General features: G+C 39.9%; 1 protein-coding gene, 1 long non-coding RNA gene and 1 pseudogene across 5 annotated transcripts; 1 reads left to right on the plus strand and 2 right to left on the minus strand.

Moving 5' to 3' along the window:
* Positions 1–1786, minus strand: LOC308553476. Its single transcript, XR_013998255.1, has 2 exons — positions 1381–1786; positions 1–1206 (listed from the first exon to the last, which is right to left on the minus strand). It is a non-coding gene; the product is annotated as an uncharacterized lncRNA (long non-coding RNA).
* Positions 1475–26766, plus strand: ASH2L (ASH2 like, histone lysine methyltransferase complex subunit; the record flags this gene model as incomplete). Of its 3 annotated transcripts, XM_081129520.1 has the most annotated exons (16): positions 1475–1668; positions 2319–2385; positions 2502–2647; positions 5937–6025; positions 6315–6409; positions 10311–10406; positions 11251–11346; positions 13248–13323; positions 15490–15583; positions 16376–16593; positions 21453–21620; positions 21913–22106; positions 23322–23414; positions 25034–25132; positions 25863–25922; positions 26025–26766. In XM_081129520.1, the coding sequence occupies 16 exons, from the start codon at positions 1475–1477 to the stop codon at positions 26130–26132; spliced, it is 1893 nt and encodes a 630-aa protein (XP_080985646.1). In that variant the 3' UTR covers positions 26133–26766. The 3 variants fall into 3 exon arrangements, with proteins under 3 accessions (XP_080985646.1, XP_080985648.1, XP_080985647.1); XM_081129522.1 differs by lacking the exon at positions 21913–22106 and having other exon boundaries at positions 21453–21514; XM_081129521.1 differs by lacking the exons at positions 1475–1668; positions 2319–2385 and adding an exon at positions 1762–2270.
* LOC308553393 (large ribosomal subunit protein eL8 pseudogene) lies at positions 12060–12816 on the minus strand (annotated as a pseudogene). Its single transcript has one exon. The product of its transcript is annotated as a large ribosomal subunit protein eL8 pseudogene (transcript).
* Positions 26767–26893: the final 127 nt, after the last annotated feature.

The raw sequence follows: 26893 nt of genomic DNA on the forward strand, positions 1-26893 counted from the left end.
ACTTTTTTAAAGACTTTATTTACTTCTCATTTGAGCAGCACGTGCGCTGTCGAACACTTGGAAAATATAGAGAAAGAATAAGAAGCAGTCTTATAAACCCACCACTCAAGAAGAACAGCTGTGAGCATCTGAATACTACAGTTGAGGATGAGAGGAGAATGGGCTCTGTATTTTCACCACAGCCAGGCGAATAATTTACCCTCCAGCTGGCGGCTGTGTCCAGCCAGCTCTCGGGCAAGCTGGGTGAGTTCTCTGCCGGACACACAGAGCTTCTAAGAATGTTCCTCCTGTCTGTCCATGCTAACCGTCCTACCCAGTGCTCTGTTACTGATTTTAATTAACCTCATCTTCAGAAGGTGCCCCCTTTGGTGGATGAATGCCTTGCTTTCCCATCCCAGAAATTAGGTCTGGTTTTTACCGTAGCCTGGCACACTTTTACCCACAGATAAGTTGGCTGCGGGAAAGAGGAAGGGAATTCTCCTAAAGTCTTGAAACTCGAATATTCTCTTCTCTTACCTCAACCTCTCACCATCCCAGTTCCTGCCTTCTCACGTGGGCTTCTGGACTCTCAAATTCTCCAGTTTTTCCTGTCTCTCTGCTCTCTCGTGGGCCACTGTTAATCATCTGAACTGCTCTCTCTCTTCGTCTTTGATCCTGACCCTTACTTTTACCTGCCTGGCAACACTGAAAACCCAGATGAACGTTTCCATTTATCTTTGCTATTATACTCGCGCAGCTCAGTGCTGCTGCAAGGAAGCATGGAAGGTATTAAATTGGAGCCACCACAGTTGTGCAGCCGGTCCTGGCTCCCTACCTGTCCAGCCTCATTTCCTCCTCTTACAATGCCCAGCGGCTTGCAGCTTCTAGAACACCCAGCGCGCCTGGCCTCTGCCTCCTGGACGCTCCATCCGCAGCCCTCCCCGGCCCCCGCGTAGCTGAGGCTCCGGATTCAGTCTAGGCTCCCATTTCTAGAGGCCACTTGGAAACTACGCACGGTGGCAGGTCATCAGGGCAGTACGACAAACTACTTCTGGGGCGGGGCAGTCAGTGACGGTCTTTCTTGGAAGAGTCTTCCCACAGGTAAAGGTGAGGAACGTTTGCAGTGCACACCACAGCGTTCAAGTCTGCAGGCAGCCAGTGCTCCCAAGGCGCCTCATCGACGCGCTGATTTCCAGTCTCGGCCACGAAAATGCGCAGCATTCGCCCCTGCAGTGGAGTAAATGCTAGCTAGAGGAAATCCCACTGATACTCGAGCCTCAGCGCCTCCATCTAGCTTTGCCTGCCGCTAGCCAAGCCCCGACGCCCCGCCCACTTCTGCCCGCCCACCGGCCCTTAAAGTGGGCGAGGAGTGCGCATTACTCAGGCGGGCGGCGGACCCACCAAAGGCCTTTACTATTTGAAGATTTCTGAGGCAGTCGGCAACTCGCGCGAGACGGGTATAGTATCCTCGCGAGAAGTCTAGGAGGCGGCCGTGATGGCGGCGGCGGGAACGGGACCCGGACCCGGACCGGGAGTGGGTGCAGGACCTGGCCCAGCAGCAGCCGCAAATGCAACAGCGAACGAGGAAGGGGAGATGAAACCGGTGGTAGCGGTAGCAGCCGCCCCAGCTGGAGAGGGGACATCTGCTGCTCCAGCAGCGGAGCCCGGTTCCGGAGAGGCCGAAAGCGGGTAAAACGTCCTGCAGTCACAGGAGGACTCGGGGAGGGAGGCCCGCCCCTCCTGGAATCCCGCGGCTCCCGGGAGCCCTCCCGCCCAGCCCCTTCCGAACCTCGGCCCCGCAGCCAACGGCTCGCCCTGCCCCCTTCGGCCCCGTAGTCCCACCCGCCGCTTGGCCCGCCCCCTCTGAACTGGATCTCAGACTACGCCCCTTTCCGCAGCTTTTAAGGTCTGTGGGAGCCTAGTTTCTTGTCTCCGGTCCTTGCACCCGGGCAGGGGACTGGTAGCGCAGTCTTTTAGCAGGAATCCCTCAACTATCCCAGAGAAGAAACCACTTTGAATTGCCATGCTGGAAGACGTGGCGGTCCTTCTGAAATAGTGAGAGAGCTGCACGTGTGCGAACCTCCCCCTGGACCAGGTCCATCCCGTGTGGATTTGTCTGTATTTGTCTGTTAAGGGCCGATTAGGTTTCCTTGTGCCCCATGGGCCTGCGTCTGTCTACGCTACATTCTTCCTAACCCAGGACATTGAGCCTGAGATCGGGCTTAGCTGAAAAAGCGGAGTGTGAAGTTCACCAGGACTTCGATCATCATCTTTGGAATAGGTGTTTTGAGGTTTGTTTCTCTTGAAAATTTTTACTTGAGTGCTTTCTTATCTTACAGGGATGCAAACTCTGTTGATGTAAGTGGTGGTTTGGAGACAGAATCCTCTAATGGAAAAGATACACTAGTAAGTATTTATGAAGATTTGTAAGGCAAAATAGGGTTTGTTTTTTAAGTTTTTAAGCGAGTCAGAAATACAATCAGGTCAACTAACTTGATTCTCTAATTGCTCTCTGGACACAGGAAGGTGCTGGGGATACTTCTGAGGCGATGGACACTCAAGCCGGCTCTGTGGATGAAGAGAATGGCAGACAGTTGGGAGAAGTGGAGCTGCAGTGTGGGATATGTACAAAATGGTTCACAGCAGACACCTTTGGCATAGATACCTCGTGAGTATTTTTTGTAGTCTTTGTAAGAATCGCTTTGTAAAATAGATCTTTACGTGTTCAACACTTGAGTAGTTTGTAGACAAATATAAATGTATAGTTTTTCCTGTGTCTCCTAACCACAGTTCAGTGAATAGTAGGATTTGAATCAGGAGTTCTTTTAATACCCTGATCATGTTTTCTACCTACTGAGAGCTCAGCCTCAAGAGGTACGATGATAGATACTATCCCTGATTTTGAGCTTACAACATTTTGAGACAAAACTGTGCAATTACAAAGTATTATATACACAGACTTGAGACAGTATCATTTAAACCTTGTATTGGGTGTTGTGGGTTTTGGGGAAACGTTTGGTGCACATGGTGGACAAAGCATGATGTCAAAAATTTGAGATGACCCTTCATGCCTGAATCTCCTTTCTTAGCTTTTGCTTCTAACTCCCTTTAGACATCCTGAGTTCTCTCAGCAAAACCTATTTCCAGTCTTTTACAAACTCTTCTAGTGAATTAAAATAGTTTTATGACTGATTGAGAATGAAAGGCTTCTTTCCTTATCGATAGCTAGTAAGTGACAATTACTGACTCTGTCTATGGTATTAATTTTACTTCTGGCTATTTATGGTCCTTATAATACAAGTAAATTTAGACAGACTGTCTCAAAATAAGACTGCATTAATAAATTAATTTCTTTGGGTGGGATTGTGAAGAAATATCATTTGTAATTTGTTGAATGCTTTCTAGTTAAAAAAGATAAAGTGGGTTTTAGAAATGCTAATGTTCCAGTTAACATGTGACTGGTGACAGGCTAGAATGTTTACAAAAGAAAGGAAAGTACTGAAGGATTATGAAGAAACAATTGATCTTGGTAGAAAGATCTATAAGGAAAATAAACTAGCTAAGCAAATCTTGTCACTTAGAATAAGACCAAAAATCTCACCACTTTGGCCAAGGAGGATTGGTTTGGATAGACAGGACCTAGGAAAGGAAACTTACCGGGAGAGAGAACTTGGAGAAATCCAGGGAAGAATCAAATCACAGTTCAGACTTTTGGTAGAGACCAGTTTGTACCTGAATTTGAGAAGTTACACCTCAAGCCCAACTAAGTGGGACAGCTTATCTTCTACAGCTAAGGAGGAAGTGAGCTAACAGGGTATGAAAAATACTGTTCTAAACATCTGACTGTGCTTGAACTGAATAACTGTATACCTACCTACCTCTGGTACAAGGCTTTGCCTTCTGTAAATGAGTTTTTCACAACAAGCTGTTTAGCAGGGGTTCTAGAGAGAAATAAAGGTAAGGGCACTCAGTCTTAATTTCCATAAGAATGTTTCTCAGTTTCTTGTGTGGTGGCAATGGACACACACTTGGGAGCCTTCTTTTTAAGGATACCTTAAGCTAGTTTCAGCAGAGTCCAAGATAAACCTGCCTTTGCCTTTATTTTGATTTCTTTTCTTCCAGCTTAAATCGATCTTTTTATTTTTCTGTTACTTTCTCTTTTTGTAAATATTTTTTTTGTTGATTTTTAGAGAGAGATGAAGGGAGAGGGAAAGAAACAGAAACTTCGATCAGCTGCCTCCTGCACGCCCCCTACTGGGGATGGAGCCTGCAACTTGGGCATGTGCCCTGACCCAGAATCTAACCAGAGATCTTTTGGTGCATGGGATTACTCTCAACCAACTAAGCTACACCGGCCAACGCTGTCACTTTCTTTTTTTCAAGACTGAGTTCTCTTATACTTTTCTCATCATCCAGTACAATCACCACCACAGTTTCCTTCTCTACTGCATCAAATTTCTCAGTCACTGCCATATTCAGTTTCTCTCCCTCCGCTGGCTGCTTCATCTCTATTTCAAACAGACAAGTTTTGTCTTGCTCCTGAACTCCCCTCTTCTAGAGATTTCCTCTTTATGATACAAGCTGTCTTAAGTGGTTAGAACTCCTTTTACTTCCTGCCCACCTAACCCCCACCCTTCCATTTAATCAGCCACTAAGCTTGACCAATTTCTTCTACACTTGCTTGTCATTTCCATTTTTTTTTACTATCACTCTAGGTGAGGCCTTTTTTACCTTCTGCTGGGGCTGCTACAGAAGCTTTTTATATGCATTTGCTTATTCTAATCTGTTCCTCCCTTCATACCAATCCTGTTACTAAATTTATTATTTTAACCATGTCACTTCCCCTTCAAGAAGTTCTCCTTACCCACAGAAAAAATCCAAATTCACCTGAAGGCCTCATACTTCCTACCTTTCAAGCCTTATTTATTTATTTATTTATTTATTTATTTATTTATTCATTCATTTTTACCAAATCTTCTCTCCTGGACAAACTTGTTAATACCTGTGCCACCTAGTTTGCACTTGCTCATCTCTACATATATAGTTCACCTAGAGAAAAGAGAAGTGACTCATTTTCCCAAACCTAGTTCATAACTTATGTCTTGGAAAAATCTTCCCTAACTCTCCTTTTTTTTTTTTTAAGATTTTTTTATTGATTTTTAGAGAGAGAGGAAGGGAGAGGGGGAGACAGACAAAGAGGGAAACATTGATGTGAGAGTGAGATGTTGATCCGATCCCTCCTGCACTCCTCCCACTGAGAATTGGATCTAGCTCGAAACTCAGGCATGTGCCTGACTGGGATTTGAACTGGCAGCCTTTCGGTGCATGGGATCATGCCTAACCAATGAGCCATACCAACCAGAACAATCTTCCCTGACTGTTAAATTTGAAGTTACTACTTGGGTCCTTTAAACTCTTATAGACTAATTACCATCTGTAGGACTCATTTGGTAACGAGGCAGGTAATGTTTTGTGAGTTCTGTGTTATCTTCTTGAATAATGATTTACATTTTAAATTGATCTTTTCATACATTCTGTCTGCCCTTTCCAACAACAATGTTATTGGCACTTTAAAGAGATATTTGAAGATCTTTAAATATAAATATTTAAATTTAAAGATATTGAAGAGACTACTTTGTCTTTTTCCACAGCTCACTTGGCATACTCTTTTTAGGTACTCAAAAACTACAATTAGCCCAGACAAGGTACCAATGAGAACCTTTCAAATGCTGAATTATCCACTTTGGTGGATAATGTCTTATTAAATATTTGTGACAGAAAAATCCAGATATTTGTAAAAACACAACCCTATTTGGATTTTGGTGATCTTTTTAACTTTTAAGGTTATATTAATATATTAACATTTCCTGTATAACTTTCACTGTTGTTTTACTTCTCATAAAGAAGTAGTGTGTGTTCAGAATTTCACTAACTTGTACTATTTGGCTGTTCTTCAGATCCTGTTTACCCTTCATGACCAACTACAGTTTTCACTGCAATGTGTGCCATCATAGTGGGAATACCTATTTCCTCCGGAAGCAAGCAAGTAAGAACAAAGTACTCTGGAGTACTGCAAACGAATTGTCCTCTAGTTATCTGGGAAAGAAAAAGGAATTGGGCTTAGCAGAATCAGGAAACCCTTGCCTGGTAGCTGGTAAAAGTTGCATTGCAATTTAGCTCTGAATAATTGCTGTTGTCCATTTCAGATCAAATGATGACTCTACTTCTAGTTAATTTGTTAATTTTATTAATTTGTAGACCATATAGTTGAATATTCTTCTGGTAATAAAATCTAGTATTATAGATAACTCTTTCTTCCTTTTTGTTTTTGATAGACTTGAAGGAAATGTGCCTTAGTGCTTTGGCCAACCTAACATGGCAGTCCCGAACGCAAGACGAACATCCAAAAACCATGTTCTCCAAAGACAAGGTAGAGATGCAATTATGTAATTGCAGTTATGCCAAAAAATCAGGGGGAACACCTACATAACTCTTTAATGATAAGTACTTTCCCCCAATTTTTATGAATATTATTACTAGATTCAGTGGTTACTTTGTTCTTTCATGTACTTTACTAACTTCCTAGTGTGTGTACATTATGTCACTTGGCCTAGCTATTAGTAGGATGACTCCTTAAATAGTTTTGGTTGGCTTTATAGAAGGAAATAACTGTCTAGCCCACAATTAATAATCAGATCTTGAGGTAAACCTTCTCAGCCTAGTGGAGCTGTTTTGTTTTTTTAAATATATCTTTATTGATTTCAGAGCGAGGAAGGGAGAGGGAGAGAGAGAGAGAAACATCAATGATGAGAGAGTCATTGATCGGCTGCCTCCTCCACACCCCCGACTAGGGATGGAGCCTGCAACCTGGGCATGTGCCCTGACCAGGAATCAGACTGCCATCTCCTGGATCCTAGGTCAGTGCTCAACTGCTGAACCACACCTCGCTGGGCAAGTGGAGTTGTTTTTATACCTGCCATCACGGATTTTGTCATGGGGAAAGGCAGTCAGTTTATATATGCCTCTTGTTAAAAAGAATTATCTTTCCTTTTTAAACTGGGAAACCACATGACTGAAGTCAGGATTCAAAATTAGATGATTATTCCAACCATGAATCCTTACTGTGATTCATGGTAAGAAATATGAAAATTAAATAAATTTTAAAATGATAGAGTTTACTTTGTGACCTAGTATACATTCATATCTGCCCACTTTCATTTAAAACAAACAAGGTTCATCTAACAAGGCTTACTGACTCTGATCTTTTCCTTCTGCACTGTGACATTTTTTATTCTAGTCTATAGAATAGTTTTGACCTATAACCTACTAATAGTTTGCAACCTACAGTTTGCAAGACACTGGTATAGGATGTGTACTGAGATAAACATAGTCAGGATCAGACTTTGACAAGGGCCTTTTCTACTAAACAGAGAACTTAGGACTTAATCCTGTAAGCTGCAGGAGTCAGCAGAGGGTCTCCTCTTCACTTTCCTGCATTAAAAGTGCTTTAAATAGAGGTGTGCTGTGATAGACTTGTTTTTTCTTTTAGTTTAGTTTCCCCCAAATTATTATTTTGAAATTTTCAGATATACAGAAAAATTCATATAATACAATGAACATGTTTATTCTTTACCAAGAATTGCCAATTAATATTATTCTACATTTGCTTTATCTCCCCATATCTGTATATCCTTCTGCTGTATGAGACTAAATTACAGACATTATACTTTACTTAATATTATCTCAGAGCCACAATAAATCATCCTAAAAAAATTTTTATGTTAATACAATTCAACTATCTATATGTACAATTTGTATTCTTTTTTTTTTAAGCTTTTTATTTTTTAATTTTTTATCCTCACCTAAGGATATGTTTATTATTTGAGGTGGGGGGCGGAGCAGAGAAACATCTATTGGTTGCCTCTTATACGTGTCCTGACTGGGGATTGAACCCACAACCTTTTGGTGTATGGGATATTGCTCTAACTGAGCCACTCGGCCAGGGCTACAACTTACATTCTTTTATATACAGTATACTGTATATGTATTTTCAATATTATTATCATCTTAATAATAGCCGTCATAGCTTTTTCCTTCACCTAGAATCCAATCAAGGATTACATGTTACATTTAATTGTAATGTCTCTTTTGTCTGTAATCTGGAATAGTTCCTTTACTTATTTTAGGGGTGTTTTTTGTTTGTTTTTTGGTCTTCTATGTATGACATTTGAAATTTTTAAGAAAAATTTTAGGAGCCCAGACATTTTTGGCATGATGTTCCAAATTTGCATTGTCAACCAGTGGTCATTTGTGCCAATTCAGTGCCAACAGGAATCCCCAATTTGAGGTGCGTTAAAGAAGGCACTGACTGGTACAAAACAGCTTAGTTGTGATAAGCACAGCAGTAGCTTGGCTGTGAGGCAGCCCTGGGGTCAGGTGGCCTTGGGGCCAGTCCCTTCCCCAGCTAGACTGCTCTGCTCTGCTTTGTACCATTTTGCTCCCTTTCCTCCAGTCTGGTGAGACATCATTGGTGTTTCAGCTCAGCCAGGGAGACATAGTCTTCATAGAAACGGAAAGTGTGCTTTCAGAGCCAGAAGGGAGCTGGTTATATGGACACAAGTCCTCACCTCTGGTCCCTGATTGGTCTGTCCTCATGCAAATAAAGACTCCAGATCCTTGCAGTTTGATTGGTCCAAAAGGCACTTCCCTGATTGATTAGAATAGAGTCACTCTGGTTGGTGGGAGTTGCACTGCTCTGATTGGATGGGGAAAGCCTCAGTCCTATTGGTTGAAATAGGATTCCAGGAAACCTTTATAAGGGCTGGCTCAGATGGCGGAAACAAGTGCAGGCTGCAGTTCAGTGCAGGCCTCTCACTGAAGTGCAGTTTGCCTGAGTCCCCTGTGTAGAAAATGGCTGTTAGAAACCCCATTTATTTGATTGTTTCCTCATGATTAGGTTTAGGTGACACATTTTTTACAGGAATATTATGTAGGTAATGTGTGTTTTTCTGTGACCCATATCAAAAGGCATATCAGCATACTGTTTTATTATTGGTGATCCTAAATTTGACTACTTGGGTAAAGAGGAAGTATCTACCAGATTTCTCCATTATAAAGAAACCTTTTTCTTTGTAATTATTAAGTAAGCTGTGGCATGATACATTGAAATTGTGTGAATGTCTTGTTCTCCTAACCCTTTCAAGCAGTGGTTTTAGCAACCATTAGCCTGCATCACTTAATAGTCAGTTGTAAAACAGAATGTATTTATTGGTTGCAATTATTCTGTATAGGGTTTTCCTTTTTTTTTTTTCCTAGTATCCCTATGGATTTGTAGATTCTTATAGTTCATTATTGGACTTTGGATTTCTGGATTTCTGATGCTCAAATCTGACTAGCGTTGCCGCATCCAAGCCGATTCCTGAAACTCTGCTATGTCCCTGTAGTTTGTGAACTCTTCCTTCCTTTCTGGAACAACAGAATATTCCAGGCTTCCCTGGTAGTTTCCCTGATTCAATCCTGGTTCCTTTTAGTGGAGATACAGTTGTCATTGAACTAACTTAGTGGAAGGTGTTAGTGGTGCACTCTTAACTCTGGTGGACTCTGGAAGAATGGTCTAGAAAGGGGAAAGTTGATGCCTGAAGATCAAGCTCAGACACTGGTTTAGTCATGTAGGCTAGAACTGGTGAGGACACAGTCAAGGCAGTGGGAATGGGAATTTCTGAAAATATAAAATTCATTTGGTGACTGATTAGATATGAAAGTTATGCAAGAAGAATCAAGGATGATTCCATGGTGTCTAGCTTGTGATTCTGGGTTATAGGTGATTCTAGTACTAACAGCAAGATAAAAATCTACAGAGCATATTTGTGAGGTAAGATATAGAATTCAGTTTTATTCACAAGAAGGTTGAGGTGCCTGTGGGATGTCCAGATGGAGATGTCTCAAGCAGGTAGAAACAGGAGGTCAGGAGAGAGACTTAACTTTGGAGTAATCTTTCAGATGTCAACCAAGAGTACAATCCAATGTCTCAAGCAGGTAGAAACAGGAGGTCAGGAGAGAGACTTAACTTTGGAGTAATCTTTCAGATGTCAACCAAGAGTACAATCCAACTGTGTTGATGAGGTTTGTATATATTTGTTTGAAATTCCCCACAATCTATATGTTGTTTACATTTAATTATGTATTTGTTCAACCATTAAGACTAAACGTGGATTTTTCTCTTGATGCTGACAAGGTCTCTGAAAATGATGCGATGTTCTTTCCCCTTTTTTGTGAGCATAACTTTGAAACCAACAATAAGCATCTTAATATATTTTGTTTTAAAAAATTAGGATATCATACCATTTATTGATAAGTACTGGGAGTGCATGACGACCAGACAGAGACCTGGGAAAATGACTTGGCCAAATAACATTGTTAAAACAATGGTAAGTAGATGAAAATTGACTGGACTCAATATTTAGGCAGTGTTCTTTGTACAAATTAAATTCTCTTTAGTCTTACTGAAATAATGTTATGACTAAGAAAATGAGAACAACCTAGTATTAAATCTTGGAGAGTGCGGTATAACTAATTGTCAATTTTAATAGTTTTTACACAAAATCAGTAAGTTGCATATTGTGTCACATTGTGCCTGCATCACTTGCTTTTTATGACACTGAAACCCTCCAAGTATAATTTTATATTGAAATTGGAGACGATTTTTTCTTTGATTTTAAAAAACAAATGACACTGTTCTAAACATTATTGTCCTTAGAATTAAAGAGCATCTGGGGAGGAATCAACAGCAAGCTGTTAACAGTGCTTATCTCTGAGGCAAAGGGAGAGGTGGGGATTATGAAGGATTGGCTCTTTTTTTTTTTTAATTCTCACTTGAGGACATGTTTCCATTGATTTTATAGAGGGAGGGAGGGGAGGGGGAGAGAGAGAGAAAGAGATGTCGATTGGTTGCCTCCTGTATGTGTCCCCCCTGGGGACTGAATCTGCCACCCAGGTATGTGCCCTGACTGGGAATCAAACGCCATACCTCTTTGGTGTACAGGATGACACTCCAGCCAACTGAGCCACCCAGCCGGGGCTGCCTCTCATGTTTTTAAGTTTCACTGTTAGAATTTTTTGATGATCATTTATTAGTTTTTTAATCTGAGAGAAAAAACAATACTGTTTTTTTGGAGATTATACCTAAGAATTAGAGTTGGTGATTGATCATTCATTCAGTACTTTTTTAAAGTATAAAATTTCAAGTAATAATAAAATATTGTTTCCTTTCAGAGTAAAGAAAGAGATGTATTCTTGGTAAAGGAACATCCTGATCCTGGGAGTAAGGACCCAGAAGAAGATTACCCCAAATTTGGACTTTTGGATCAGGTACATTAATGTGCTTTATATTACCCTTTTGATCTTGGACCACTTGGGAATAGGGAATCCGCCACATATAACACACTGCCATTACTTGCCCATAACATGGTGGGCTCCAAATAAATCATCATTGGCACATGTGGAAAGATAGAACACTAACTTTGAACCAGGAGACTTAGTGTTTTAGTTCTGACTGTTCCCCAAAATGTTACGACTTTATATATATTATTCTTACATTTTTAAATTTTCATTTCCTCCCTTGTAACATAAATATGCCATTCCAAGTTATTTTTAAATTTTCTATCTCAAATTTTGTTCTTAAAAACATTTGTTATTGTGAAGAAAAATTTCTTGTGAAGAAGTTTTTTTGCATCTAGTGTAACCTGAGGAAAAAGAAAATTTCTACTTTGTTCAATGGCTGTGGTCCCATTTGGCATCTCAGGAGGTCAGATCTTCTTAAAATGTTTGATTTGCCAGCCTTGAAAATTCAAGATTTCACATAGAAATTCAGGTTTCAGTCTTTTCTTGTAAAGTGAAAAGGTCTGACTACACTGGGCCTCAATTCCGCCAGGGAGCTGAGTAAATGGGGCTTAGGCCCTCTAGTTGCCATTGCCCCACCATCACCCCTACCCCGTGGTGATTGCCATTCATCATCTTTTTTTTTTTTTTTTTTAAGGAGAATTTTTATTACTTTTATGTTCAGAAAACTCAACAGTGCACGCTTAGCCTAGCTTGGTGGCCATTTCTTTAGCCTTGGCCTTTTGCAGCTTGGCAATGCAAGCCACCGACTTTGGACCCAGAACGTTGCCTCACCAATGGCGGCAGATCTCATATTTGTCATCGTAATTAGTCTAGATAGCTTCCACTAGTTTAGCCAGAGCTCCTTAGTCTTATGAGTTAACCTGTGTGAAGGTGACAGTGGTGCAGGTCTTCTTGGTACTAGACACCCAGCCTGGCCTTCCTCTTGATAGTGCAGTAGGGAACCCCCATCTTCTGGCACAGCACAGGCAGGAAGACAGCCACCTTGATGGGCTTTACATCGTGTGCAGTCACAGCCAGCTGGGCCTTCCTGTTCTCCACCAGGGTGGTGACAGTGCTAACCCCTGCTTGAAGGACAGGTGGCCTCTTGGTGGGGACGTCCTTTTTACTGACAGCTTTTTTCTCAGCCCCAACCAACAGTCTCTGCTTCTCTTTATCTCTGGTCTGTACTTGTGGGCCAGCTTAAGCTGTTGAGTAGTTGGCGGTCTAAGGCCTGAGTGAACTGGTTAATGGCAGGAGGCACTTTGTTGCTGCAGCCAAATGTAGCAGGGCCATTTGAGAAAGCGGGCGAGGTCCCTTTTGGGTTTGATGTCCTATCTAATGCCAAAATTCTTGGGCCTTTCTCAAACGGGATTTACTGCCTTCTCATCCTCCTGCTGCTTCACGCCAGTGGGGGCTGGCACCACTGTCTTTCCCCTTAGCCTTCTTTCTTTTCAGCATCTTGGGTGCGGAAGGAGAGAGGAAAGGGAATTGTCTCATCGTCTTTTTTTTTTTTTAATGTATCTTTATTGATTTTAGAGAGAGAAAGGGAGAGGGAGAGAGAGAGTTGAAACATCAGTGATGAGAGAGTCATCATTGATTGGCTGCCTCCTGCACGCCCCTGACTGAGGGGTCGAGCCCGCAAACCGGGCCATTGGCCCTGATTGGGAATTGAACCACAATCTCCTGGACTCATCATCATTCTTAAACCACTTTGATTCTTACACTTGACCTGTCTACTTGCTGATCTCTGAAGCATCCAAATTTGACTCTTTAGGATTGTCAGTTTCACTTCCCATTCTGTTAGAATTTCTCTTGTTTTTTTTTTTGAGCATTGCCAGGTTGGTTTGATTATATAGCCTCCCATCATAATTGAGTATTTTTCTCTCTAGGATCTTAGTAACATTGGTCCTGCTTATGACAACCAAAAACAAAGCAGTGCCGTGTCTACCAGTGGGAATTTAAATGGTAAGTGTTTCATTGGCTCATTGATGAAATATTTGTAAGCTATTGAATCCATATGTGCCTAGAATTGGGCATTCTTTGGGTTGACTCTTAACTAGATATTTACTAAAATGCTTTTAAAGTCCTAAACTCAATTTTTAGGAGCTAGCCAAGGTTGTGACAGATGGTGGTGGAGGAGAACTCTTTGGCACTTTATACCACTGTTTGGGTCTTAAGGGAAACAGATGTAGCATAAAGGTACAATTTTAAGGTCAGGTTTACTGTGTTTACATTCAACTCGCCAGCAGTACCCTCATAACTAGTAATTTAGATTTAGTTGCTCTCCATCCTTTTTCCTGAATTCAGCTGTTATTTAACAAACTTCCTGTGCCCATCTTCCAATTTTCTTCCCCTGGAACTTATTAGCATGACAGCATTTTCTGTATTGATCACCCGCTATAGCATGCTTTTTCTATCGGTAACCCATCTAATAGCAGAAATGTCCTTCATTACTAAAGGTAATCTATGGGAGTTGGGGTTGCTGGGTGGTAGCTAGCTATTCATCGGACATGGCATCATTAACTTGTTTTTTGGAGCATTGCATCTAAAATATGTAATTATTTTCTCTTATTAATATTCTAATATTGGAAATAGCTAAGTGTATTGTTTATCTTTTTACACCATTTTCCTCCTTTTAATTGTTAAAATGTGACAAATACATGGTGCCACTTCTGTTGTTACAGGTGGAGCCTCTTTTGGAGGTGAATTCCTCCTCTGTCTTCTTTCAGCCTCTCAGACTTAAGTATTTTGTGGTTTGGAAAATGCTTTTTTGCTGAGTTGTGGTAGAAGCTAAAACTAAATTAAAATGTTAAAGCATTGTGAAAATGGTGGCAGTAGCACTTAATATGAGACAGTAGTTCCAGTTTAATATTAGTAATTAAAAGCTTGTACGTTGTCATGTTCTGCCTAACATGGCCAGAATTATTTTGTTAAGATGGATCTAAAACTTCTCTCTTAAAATAATTAAAATGCAAATGACAATAAAAACCTAACAGGTTTTTGATTAAGGTAACTCAGACTAAAGATTTTGATATTGCAACAGTTTAACATTAAACTTTTTATGAGAAAAAGGAATCATGCCTGATGTGTTCATAAAAGGAAGTTCTCCATAAATCTGGTCCTGTATATGCAGAATATGATGTGCCCTCAACGCCTCAATCCTTTTTATTGCAGCAGAACTGCTGATAATTTCCAAGCTTGCCCCAAATTAAGATACAGTACTATATGCAGTTGTTTACATAAAGGTGTTTTCCTGCAGTTCAGGGACATTTTCTGGAGGACAAACTAATTGAGAGGAATGACAGCATTGGACAAAAAGTTTAAAGTACCTTTTTCAGAAATACACAACGTAGTATTTCTTGTGGCCTTAGTATGTAGCTAAAATGTTGGGTTTTTTTAATGTGTATATTTTCTCTTAATATTTGCTCTTAATTCCACAAGTCAGGTCATCCAACATGAATTTTATGCATTGGCACAGTCCTAATAATTGTAAAAATTGCTTACTAAATTTAAAACCTTTCTTAAATGTGAGTCATACACACCCACAATAGACACCACAGTGGCAGCACTGGAGAGAAACACCTTTTCAGTACTTCTGTTTTTGTTTTCCATGTCTGATGTACTTTTGTCTTGTTGGATATTCAAGTTAAATGCTTTTGCCGATATTGTGCCTTTATTGTGTTTATGGAATATATCCTGTAGTTCAAGCAAGCGAACGTTCTACTTACAGTGAGGATATTCTCTCTTTATGAATGTTTGTATTGACTTGGATGGAAAAAAAGCTTTATCCATGCAGTTGTTTTTAGCTGTGGGTGTTCAGAATCTGAATGAGTCAAAATGCATTTGTGTCACATCCTCAGAAAGTGTACTGGTAATTGCAGTTCACTAAGAAAGGAAGGTTGAAAATGTAACACAGGTTCATTTGAGCTTTCTGCCAGAACCCAGTGTTCTGTGCTGCGAGATACTCAGCCCGGTCATTCAGAACCAGAGAGAAATCCGTTATGCTCTCAGGAAGGAAATCCTCCTGTGGTGTTACACAAATGCATGCTGGGAGTGTAGTCCCCATGAAATTTGTGTCCACGTGGTGCTTCTGTGACAGCTCATTGAAAGTGATCTGCCTTCTCTTCAAAGGGGGAATTGCAGCAGGAAGCAGTGGAAAAGGAAGAGGAGCTAAGCGCAAGCAGCAGGATGGAGGGACCACGGGGACCACCAAAAAGGCCCGGAGGTGGGCAGAGAACACTCACCTCCATTCACCACTGTTAGAGTAGTATTGTTTGGTGCTGGCAAAGTCCATCAGGGAAAAGAGCCATGCTTGTCAGTAGCTCAGATGTCTGAGGTTAAAAGGCCTGTCCATTTTTCTCAAATCTTGAGCACTTTGAGGAGTAAAATAACCCCTGGCTAGGTATCCTGATTTACAAACTTGGTACTACATGAGCCAGCCCCTGGGCAGCACTCTGTTGATTAACCTGGGGAGTCAAGTTCTAATATGGCATTTTGAGAGAGGCTAGATGGAGGAGAGGGAAGGAAACCAATTGAACACAGGCTCTTACTTAAACTTTCTGCCTCTTCCCCCTCATGCCTCTTCCCTTCACTTTATTCAATACTGAGGTGATGACATCCAGGTCATTTATTTAGAGGATAGATAGTAAGTGCTCACTTTGCTGAGTTTCTGTTCATTAGTTTATAGTGATAAATACACTGAAGGAAATCCCCTTCATTCCTCTTCTCCCTTTCTTCCTTATGATGCACTGGCTTAGTGTCAGATATACAGATAACCCCTGCAGACTGAAGTAATTTAACCAGAACTACTTGGCTAAGTAAAGCAAATCCTTTTCATTTCTCTGTTTTGCCTGCAGAGGGCAGAATGGTCTATGTGAGTAATGAAAAGCATTTGTGAAGTTGCTGCTTGTGTTTCAGCTGAAAGCTAATAAATTTAGAGGCCTTTCTTTCAGAATTGAAGGCAGTTGAGCTAGAGGGGGTTTTAGTTTCTTGATTTTTATTTTTTTCCTTTCTGCAGTGACCCTTTGTTTTCTGCTCAGCGCCTTCCCCCTCATGGCTACCCCTTGGAACACCCGTTTAACAAAGATGGCTATCGGTATATTCTAGCTGAGCCTGATCCCCATGCCCCTGACCCTGAGAAGCTTGAACTTGACTGCTGGGCAGGAAAACCTATTCCTGGAGATCTCTACAGAGCCTGCTTATATGAGCGGGTTTTGTTAGCCCTACATGATCGAGGTATGTAAAGTATTAATGTTCATGCTGGACCCATTGTTACCCTGAACTATTGTCATCAGCTTTGTCCAATCTAGAATTAGATACATGTGTTTGTCTATAACTATTCTTCTACACCCATCTCTAGACTTAGCCAGAATGTGCAAGAAATAATTTACTGTTTTGTCTCTCATAAGCTCTAGCCATTGTATACACACATGTACACACATATGCACATATACACATATGAAAACTCTATTTTGAACTAATTTTAAACTTACAGTAAGGTTGCAAAAACTATAGTTGCCATATATCCCTCATCGAGCTTCCCTTAGTGGTAATATCTTATACAACCATAGTATAATTATCAAAATCATGAAATTAATGTTGGTAAGAGCTATTAATGACACTAAAGGTTTTATTTAAATTTCACTAATGCCTCTTTCTAGGCTCTCACATTGCATTTAGTTATTTCTCTGTAGCCTCTTGCAGTCTTCAACAGTTTTTAGTAGTTGCTTGTTTTTCATGACCATAACTTTTTAAGTGTATCAGTTTTTTATCTGATATTTCTTGGTGAGGGTTTCTCTTTTTCTAATAATTAGACTGAGATTATGCATTTTCTGGAAAAACACTACAGAAATGAGTCCTCATTGCATCATCTCATGGAGTTTGTGAGGTCAATAGTCTTCTGATTGCTTTTGTTGACCAAGATCATTTTGTTAAGGTGGTTTCTGCTGGCTTTCTCTGCTGTCTTTCCCTTTTTTCTTAATAAATATCAGGGAAAGATACTTTGAAGCTATGCAAATAACTTGTTTCTCTATAAAATTTTACACACTAATTTTAGCATCCATCAGTGGCTCTTCTTTGCAGCAATTATTAATGTGGTGTTTACCTGATGATTTTTTATTTCTTCCCTTTTCCATTTATTTACTTGGTTATATCAGTATGGACTCATAGATTTTTATTTTATCCTGTGGGTTGTACTTCATTTTGTTGCTCAAATTATCCCATCTTTAGCCATTAGGAGCTTCTTGAGGTTGGTTCCTGTGTTCTTTTGATAAGAGTCATCGTTGTTGTTTTTTGTCTGTTTGTTTTTTAGTACTTCCTTACTTTCTGGCATTACAAGATATTCCTGGCTCATCTGGCTGGTATTTTCCATGCCCAGGTGAAGTATCAGCTACTTCTCCAAGGAGCCCTGGCTCTTTTTATTGAAGAATGGTGCTTAGAAACCTGATTTTTTAAGACTGTTAGGTATGCTTACTATTACTGGGTGTCGCTTCTAGCCTCTCTCAGAAGTAGGAAATGTATGCATGTACTGACACATATACACTAGGTGGTACTGAGTTTACACTGGTACCTTGGATTCCAAACCACAGGGTTGTTCCAGCCTTCCACCTTTCCTTCTTTGTAACTTCTTTCTATAACAGGAAGAGACCTAACTCTTAATATCTGCACTATATTTACTTGTTTGTTTATTTCTAATATGCACATAGAGTAGTTTCAGAATTGCTGACCCTGTGAGAAGCCTTCACTAACTAGAGTGCAGCATTTACTATTAACTTGCATTAGTTCTTTTCTTCCCCACCGCCTTCAGTGGGTTGTGTTTCCCATTTGTAATGCAGTTAGGCTCATTTGTTAGTGTTTGGTGGGTTCTCCCACATCTCGGGGGTGGTGGGGGCAGTATGTAAAAATTAGTATGGTTCTGAGAATTAGAGCCATACTAGAGGCTTACTCAGTGTGTCACTACCTCCTCACTGCCCCCCCCTTCTTGTTCCCCTTTTTCCCCACCATTTTTTCACCCATCTCCTATAGGTATCCAGCCTCTTTAGTTTCTAGTTTGTCCTTCCTGTATTTCTTCTGCACAAATGAGCAGATACATGTATATTTCCTATTATCTCCTTTTTCATGAAGGGCAGCATACTATAGATACTTTTGCATTTTGCCTCATGCAGTTACTCTAAATCAGTTAGTTCAAAAACATCAACCTTATTTTCTTTTTTTAGCTTCATGATGCTCCATTATGTGGATGTACATAGTTTATTCAGCCACTCAATGAATGGGCATTTAGAGTGTTTCCAGTATTTTGCAATCACAAACAAAGAAGCAGTGAATAACTATGAGCATATGAATTTTTGTACTGTTGGTGGTATATTTTCAAGGTAGAATTGTAGAAGTCGAATTGCTGGACCAAAAGGTAAGTGTATGTGTAGTTTGGTTAGATATTGCCAAATTTCCCTTCAGGAAGTGGTGCTAATTTATGTTCCCACCAACAATGTAGAAAGTGTTTTCCCATAGCCATGCAAACAGAATGCGTTGTCTTATTTTTATTTTGGCCAGTCTGATAGGAGAGAAATGGTATTTGTGTTGTTTTAATATGTATTTGTTTGAGTTGGAACAGTTTTTCATGTTCAAGAGTCTTTATCTCATGAAATACCTGTTTGTTTGCTTTTCTCATTTTTCTGTTGGGATTTTGGTGCTTTGTGCTTCTATGTATTAGGGATATTAGCCCTTTATGGTATGGGTTGTAAAAATTTTCTCCCACTATGTCAGTTGTCTTTGATTTGTTTATGACTTTTTTGTCATGTAAAACTTTTAAATATATAATAGTTCTTTTTTCATTTTTTAATTTTTTTTAAAATATATCTTTATTGATTTCAAAGAGAGGAAAGGAGAGGGAGAGAGAGAGCTAGAAACATCAATGATGAGAGAGTCATTGATCAGCTGCAGCCTGCAACCTGGGCATGTGCCCTGACCGGGAATCAAACCCTGATTGCCTGGATCCTAGGTTGACGCTTAACCGCTGAGCCACGCCCAGCCGGGCTAGTAGTTCTTTTAATGACATAATTCATTTCATTACTAACAAATAGCATTCATTATCCTTTAGAATGTGAAAGTGAGTTTAAATTAACTGCTTTTAGAGGAGTATACTTCATGAATTTTTGTTGTTTTTGGAATATCAATGCAAATTCCAGATAGCATATTCATTTACCCAAAAAGTACTTTGTAAATCATAAAGGCCTAAAGCTACTTAATCTCAGTTTTGTGTTTCTTCCAATAGACTTCAGACAACTTCTAGAATGTTACAAACACCGTTTCAAATAAAATCAAGCTCTCACCTTTTATAATTTTTTCTTCACTTCCAAGTCACAATATCTCTTCCAATTGGTTTAAATTGGTCCCCTTATCTTACCTAATGGTCTCAGTAAGATTCAGACAATACACAGGGGTAGAGAGATGAGTACAGTGAATCTCCAAATACTCTTTGCCCAGATTTAACAGTTGTTGAGATTTTGCCATATTTACTTTATCTTTTCCTTTATTTCTATGTCTCTTTTTCCCCCTGAATTTTTAAGAAGTAAATCTCACCCTATATACTCTAAAAAATAAGCATTTCTAAAAAGCTTGGGTGGCCCGGCCGGGCTTGGCTCAGTGGTTGAGCGTCGACCTGGGATCCAGGTGATCGGGGTTCGATTCCCAGTCAGGGCACATGCCCGGGTTGTGGGCTCGATCAATGACTCTCTCATCATTGATGTTTCTAGCTCTCTCTCTCCCTCTCTTTTCCTCTCTGTGAAATCAATAAAGATACATTTTAAAAAAATAAATAAATAAAATAAAAAGCTTGGGTGTTCTCTTTTATAACCACAGAGCTGTTATCACACTTAACAAAGTAAATAATTCCTTGCTAGTGACAGTTCATAATCAGGTTTTCTTGATTTTCTCAAATATCTTTTATCTCCACACAAAATACTTACTAATTACAAAGGGAAAGTAGTAATTTTGTAGTGGAGAGACCTGGAAGGCATCACCTTAACCAGGTGATCGAAGTTCAGCATCACTGTTTTGACATCATATGCTTCTGTGTATAATGCTCTGAGAGGCACAGCATTACCTCAGTAGTGTTCTTGACAAAAAAAGCACAGCCTGGACTTACATAGGAAGAAGCATCGGACAAACCAAAGTGAGGGCTGGGCTATTCTATAAACTAAAGTGATCAGTACTCTTCAGAATGTCACTGTCATGAAAGGCTTGAGGAACTGTCGCGGACTGAAAGACACTAAGAAGACAAGACAGCTAAATGAACTGTGGGATCTTGGATTAGATCCAGGACCAGAAAAAAGGATATTATGTTGATAATTAGTTTATTTTTAAGAAGATAATTAATAGTACTGTATTAATGTTAGTTCTCTAGTTTTGATCATTATATTATGGTTATAGATGGTGTTAACATTTGGGGAAGCTGAGTGAGATCTGTCTACTATTTTTGAAAATCTGAAATTACTTTAAAGTAAAAAGTTGTCTTAGCCCTGGTCAGTGTGCTCAATGGTTAGAGCATCAGTCTGCACACCAGATGGTTGCAGGTTCTGTTCCCATCCCAGGTCCAGGCACGTATGGAAGGCAAACAATCAACGTGTCTCTCTCATATCAGTGTTTTTCTCTTTTCCCTCCCTTCCTCCCTCTCTCCCCCCTCCTTCCCTCCCTCTCTCCCTTTCACACTCTTAAAAAAAAATCAATAGAAAAAATATCTTCCGGTAAGCATTAACAAAAAGAAAAGTTGTCTTAAAGGATGGTTTACTTAAGTCGGGATTTAAACACGTTACAATTGGTGGTTATATTTCAGGGAATAGACCGTATAATTAATTTTAACTTGTCCTCTTAAACATATAATAAAACTGGACTACCTAACAACTTTCTTCCTCTCTCCGTCATCTTTGTCTTATGTTGAGATTTGTAAACTCTTGAACTAATATTTCCTATTCCCGACCTGATATTTCCGATCTTTGATTTTGTTTTACTGGGGTGTAAGGGACTCATATTTTTGTGGCAGTTGTCTTCCAGTATTTCAAATAAGTTGTAGGCCTTTGTTTTTATCTCCATCTCTGCAGCTCCCCAGTTAAAGATCTCTGATGACCGGCTGACTGTGGTTGGAGAGAAGGGCTACTCTATGGTACGGGCTTCCCATGGCGTACGGAAAGGTGCCTGGTACTTTGAAATTACGGTGGATGAGATGCCACCAGACACTGCTGCTAGACTGGGCTGGTCTCAGCCATTGGGTAAGCTGGGGCTTAAGTATAGACGTTGAAGCAAGTAGAGAGGTGTAAGACTATCTCGCTAAGTTTTACTACTTTGGGGCCTATCGAATTACAGACATAAAATTCAATTCCTGAGGGTTTAGGTAGTTACATTTCTTGGAATATTTTTATAATTCTTTGCTGGTAAGAAATAGTTTGTTAGCAGTTTTATAAAATTCACCCCCTGCCCCCAAAAAAGTAGGATTTTTTCCTTTAGCAAACCAGAAGTTGAGTTGCAGTCCTCTGACCTCCTGTATATCTTTTTTTGGGTTAGGTAACCTTCAAGCTCCTTTAGGTTATGATAAATTTAGCTATTCTTGGAGGAGCAAAAAGGGAACCAAGTTCCATCAGTCCATTGGCAAACACTATTCTTCTGGCTATGGACAGGGAGATGTGCTAGGATTCTATATCAATCTTCCTGAAGACACGGAGACAGCCAAGTCACTGCCTGATACTTATAAAGATAAGGTAAGTTTGCCCTGAGATATTCCTGGGTTTGAAGACCTGTGGCAGCTGGTGCCTGCAGCTGTGGCCTCCTGTGATCCTGACCCACCATTCACATTTTCCCCAACATTTCATTATGAAAATTTTTAGACATAACAAAGTTGAAAGAGTTTAAAAGCCATTATTCAAATACCCATTACCTAAATTCTACTAGTAACATGTTATCCATTTATTCTCCACCCACCCATCCATCCATTCATCTCTTTTTTTAATGCACTTCAGAGAATTGCAGATATCAGTTCACTCCCCACCACGTACTTCAAGATGCACATCATTAGCTAGAGTTCAACCTTTGTTTAGTTTTTTCTTTTGATATAAAATTTACATAAAATGAAATGTACAAATTTTCACTCACTGAGTTTTACGTTTGACCCAAACCCCTATTGAGAGGTAGACTCTGTCATCATGGCAGATCCCCAGTCCCACCCCCCATAGAGGGAACTACCTCTCAAGGTAAATTTTAGAATTTTTCCCTCATCATATTTCTTTTCTGTAGGTTTTACTTGTTCTTGATCTTAATATAAATAGAACCATGCAGTACATTGTCTTGCATCTGGATTTGTCACTTGGCATAATGCTTTTTCATCCATGTTGTTGTATGTATCTGTAGCTTGCTCTTTACTACATAGTAGTATTCCATTGTATGAATATGCCACAATGTGTTTATTCATTTTCTATTTTTTTCCAGCTTCATTGAAAAATAATTAACATATCCATTTTCCTTTTGATGGACACTTGAGCTCTTTCAAGTTTTGGGCTGTGCAGATTCTTGAAGAAATTTCTTTGTCAACATGTTTTCATTTCTTTTGGATCTGTACCTAGAAGTGGAATTACTGGGCCATAGGGTAGTTATGTATCTATTTTTATGAGAAATTGCCAGACTTTCCACTTTCACCAACTACGTGAGATATTTAGTTGTTCCAATGTTGTGGTGGTGAGAGAGTGTATGTATTTATCTGTATGTTTCTTCACAAAACTTATTAGTAAAGGCCTTTTTTGAAAATGTTTAACAAATATGTGCCTTCGATACTTTTTAAGAATCACATAGTTCAAAATCTAGCAAAGCTAAGTCTGCAAAGATTTTTAATTTCTGTTGCAGAGTACATGACTCAGTGCTATTTGTGCTATGTTGCTGATGCTTCAATGAGCCTTTTTTTCCTTTTTCTCTTGGTTTTCAAGGCTTTGATAAAGTTCAAGAGTTATTTGTATTTTGAGGAAAAAGACTTTGTGGATAAAGCAGAGAAGAGCCTAAAGCAGACTCCCCATAGTGAGGTGAGTCATGGTCACAGAAACGTCAGAACTAGAAGACCTTGAAGATTGGGACCAACCCCCTAATTATAAGTGAGGGAAATGAGGCCCAAAGGGGAATGAAGGGATTTTTCTGTTTGCACGGCTAACAGAGCAAGCTCACATTCTGCCTACTGTGTTTGTGCTCTTTCTGTGATACCATGCTACTGCTGTCAGAGGGATTACCAGGGTTCTTTCAGGAACACTCTGTAGGAAAGAGGCAAAAACAGTGGTCTAACAAGGAAATCTACAAGTGATTGAGAGAGCAGGTCAGAGATGTTTATTCTTTATCAGGGGAGGTACCAAGTACAGAGAGAGGAACACTGGCATAGTTGAGGAGAGGACCTTGCTGTGTAACCTGGAGGCAGCTAGAGCTATAATGACTTGTTTAGTGTCCTCTAGAACTTCCCCTACCTCCTTGTCCCAGTGTTGTTGGGGACATGTCTACCCAAGGTCATAGCACAATTAAAGAAGGACTGACACATCTGGACCAGCCACAAGGGCCAAAAATAGAAGGGGAAGGGAAGGACGAAAGTTCTGAGCTGGAAACATTTTTCCATAAAAATGCTGTGAAGCCACCTGAATTGATAATAGAAACTAATGTAGGAGAAATTTTAAAAAGACTAGGGTTTCAGCTGAAAAAATAATAAAGGGAAGCAGTTAATAGATCTAAGGATGATACAGCCAGAAAATACAGCAAGCCCTTGAATAACATCACTTTGTCACAACACTGATGAGGTGCTGTAGAAATTTAACTCTCAGTTATATTAATTAGCCTGTGGTAAAATTGGCTTCAAAATATGTTTTGCTACAGTTCCAAGAACCTATCAAATGATGTTAAGTGAGGAATTATTGTACAGCCAGGAAGAAGATTGCTCTTGCTGAGAAGAGACAGAGAAAGTTACTTCAGAAAAAGGAACCTTTCTTACGAAGTTGGATTTTTCTTAATAGTTTATTGATTTTTAGAGAGAGAGGAAGGGAGAGGGAGAGAGAGAGAAACATTGATGTGAGAGGGCAACATTACTTGGCTGCCTCCTACACCCCCCTCCTCCTGGGGATAGAGCCGGAAAGCCGGGCATGTGCCCTGACTGGGAATCGAACCTGCAACCTTTCGGTGCACAGGGCGATGGCCAGCCAACTGAGCCACACTGGCCAGGGCAAAAGGAACCTTTTCTGAAGTTCATATATATAGTGGTTAAGAGAATATTCAGGATAGTGTTGGGAGATAAAGGACAAAGAAAATGAAGATTCAGAGACTGACTATCCTGAAATTTTCGAAGTAGAAATGCAAAAGTGAGAACTTTATGCAAGGGAAGGAGACCAAATTACTTTTTACAAATACAGTATAATGAATAATAGAAAGTATAACAGGTAGAAGTAGCATAGGAATGCAGAAAGCAAATAAACCTGAAGACCACCTAGAGTAGTGCATGTAAATAGGCTGAGAAACCTGATTATATAAGATATTATTACACAAGCTATATGCTATTCTTGGAATACATTATCACCAGTACGGTGGCAGCACTTCTGAAGGATTCTCGAAGTGAGTGCTTTTTTTAGTTCTGTTTTTAAATTTTAAAGTAAAACCATGGTTTTTGTTTCAGATAATATTTTATAAAAATGGTGTCAATCAAGGTGTGGCTTACAAAGATATTTTTGAGGGGGTTTACTTTCCGGCCATCTCACTGTACAAGAGCTGCACGGTATGTACCAGCTGTTCATCCTGTGAACAGAATTTGGAGAAATAAGTGACTGGTGGTGGTGAAAGAGCTATTGACTGAGTTCTAGGAAGAAATCTGAATAGCCTAAGTGAGATGGGAGTGTTTCCTGACTGTCACTGTTTGTTCCAAGAACAGTTGGGTATTTTAGGAAGTATTTGCTTGGATTGTGCAATTAGTGTGCCCCATGCTTGTTCTTTGAATGTACTGTGTGGTAGTGTTACTGTTCAGTGTAAAGGCTATAAAGTATTTATGTGCATAAATCAAATTGGCATTTATATATGTCATGATAACCTACCATCATTAGTTTGTAACTGTTGCTTATATTGATTAAAATATTTATATTTTTATATATATATATAATTCAGTATGAAGGGGACTATCATTAGAGCCTGTTAATTTTTTTTTTTTTTAAAGTGATTTGAAAAGATAATGCCTGGAAGTTTTCATGTACTTTTAGTCTGTCAGACACCACGGAAGTAAAATAAGGAAATCTTCAGGTTATAAACAGAAATCACATCTATTTTATTTACCTAATTCTTGATGGACATTAAGGTGTTGACTGCTTTTAGCAATATTATTATATATCATTGTTCCAGTTATACCCTGAATGTCACAGCTACCTTTAAAGAGAAAAATTTCCCATGTCCCATTAACTTTTTCACTAAATGCTTACCTTGTTTTGTCATGTCTGCCTGAACTGGATTTATCCCAGGTTTCCATTAACTTTGGACCATGCTTCAAGTATCCTCCAAAGGATCTCACTTACCGCCCTGTGAGTAACATTAAAAATGTCCACATGCATTCTCAGCATCTTTGTAACCTCTTGCTGTAGTTATTCTAATCACCTCATTTCTGTTTCTCATTTCTCCCACAGATGAGTGACATGGGCTGGGGTGCCGTCGTAGAACATACTTTGGCTGATGTCTTATATCATGTGGAAACAGAAGTAGATGGGAGGCGGAGTCCTCCATGGGAACCCTGACCAGGTCCCTCTTTCTTTGCAGACATGGACTTTCTGGGGAATAACATTGGGTGACTTTCTTTTGTTTTTTTAACTGTCGCAAACGTTATCCTGAAGATACTGCAGAACATAGCCTCTGCTGTTAGCAAGCTGAAAGGCTGGGTGGGACTGGGAGAGACGCCCTGCCCTTCAGTACTCTTCCTGTTTCTGGTGACTTCTTTTCATTTTGTGTGCCATATGCCAACAACTGCTGACCCTAGGATCCCAGAAGCTCCCTGTGAAACTGGTGCTGTACCACGTTCCCCACCACTGGGCCTTGTTATCTTACTGTATTCTCTAGGAGTGGATAATACTGTCCAAGTAGCTAACTTATTTAGAGACTTTTGTTCCCCTGTGGGCATTGACTCCATCCCACCTGATGTGCGGGGAAGTTGTGGGCCTGTTTCTGAGAACAGCTGAATCAATGGCTGTACATACGAAACCAATCTAAGAGCTTTCTTTTGGGTGTGGGTTTGTTTTTGTTATTAATTTTGAAATATACTTTGAACACTGGGATCTCTGAAACTACCATGTCTCTAGAACTGTAATTGTGAAAGGATCTCGCTTTCAGCTTTACAATTAGAAGTTCTTCCCAAATAAAACATGATTAAGTGTGTGTGGCAGTTTGCTTCCCTCTTGGTGACAGTGTCAGAAATGTGGGCAGTCTGAGGAAGGGTAGCCAGCATTGGAGGAAAGAGACAGGCTTCTCACATGTATCTCAACCCCTCTCCTGTTGCTTCCCT

This window comes from Miniopterus schreibersii, assembly GCF_964146895.1.
Source record: "Miniopterus schreibersii genome assembly, chromosome: 2".
Taxonomy (NCBI): domain Eukaryota; kingdom Metazoa; phylum Chordata; class Mammalia; order Chiroptera; family Miniopteridae; genus Miniopterus; species Miniopterus schreibersii.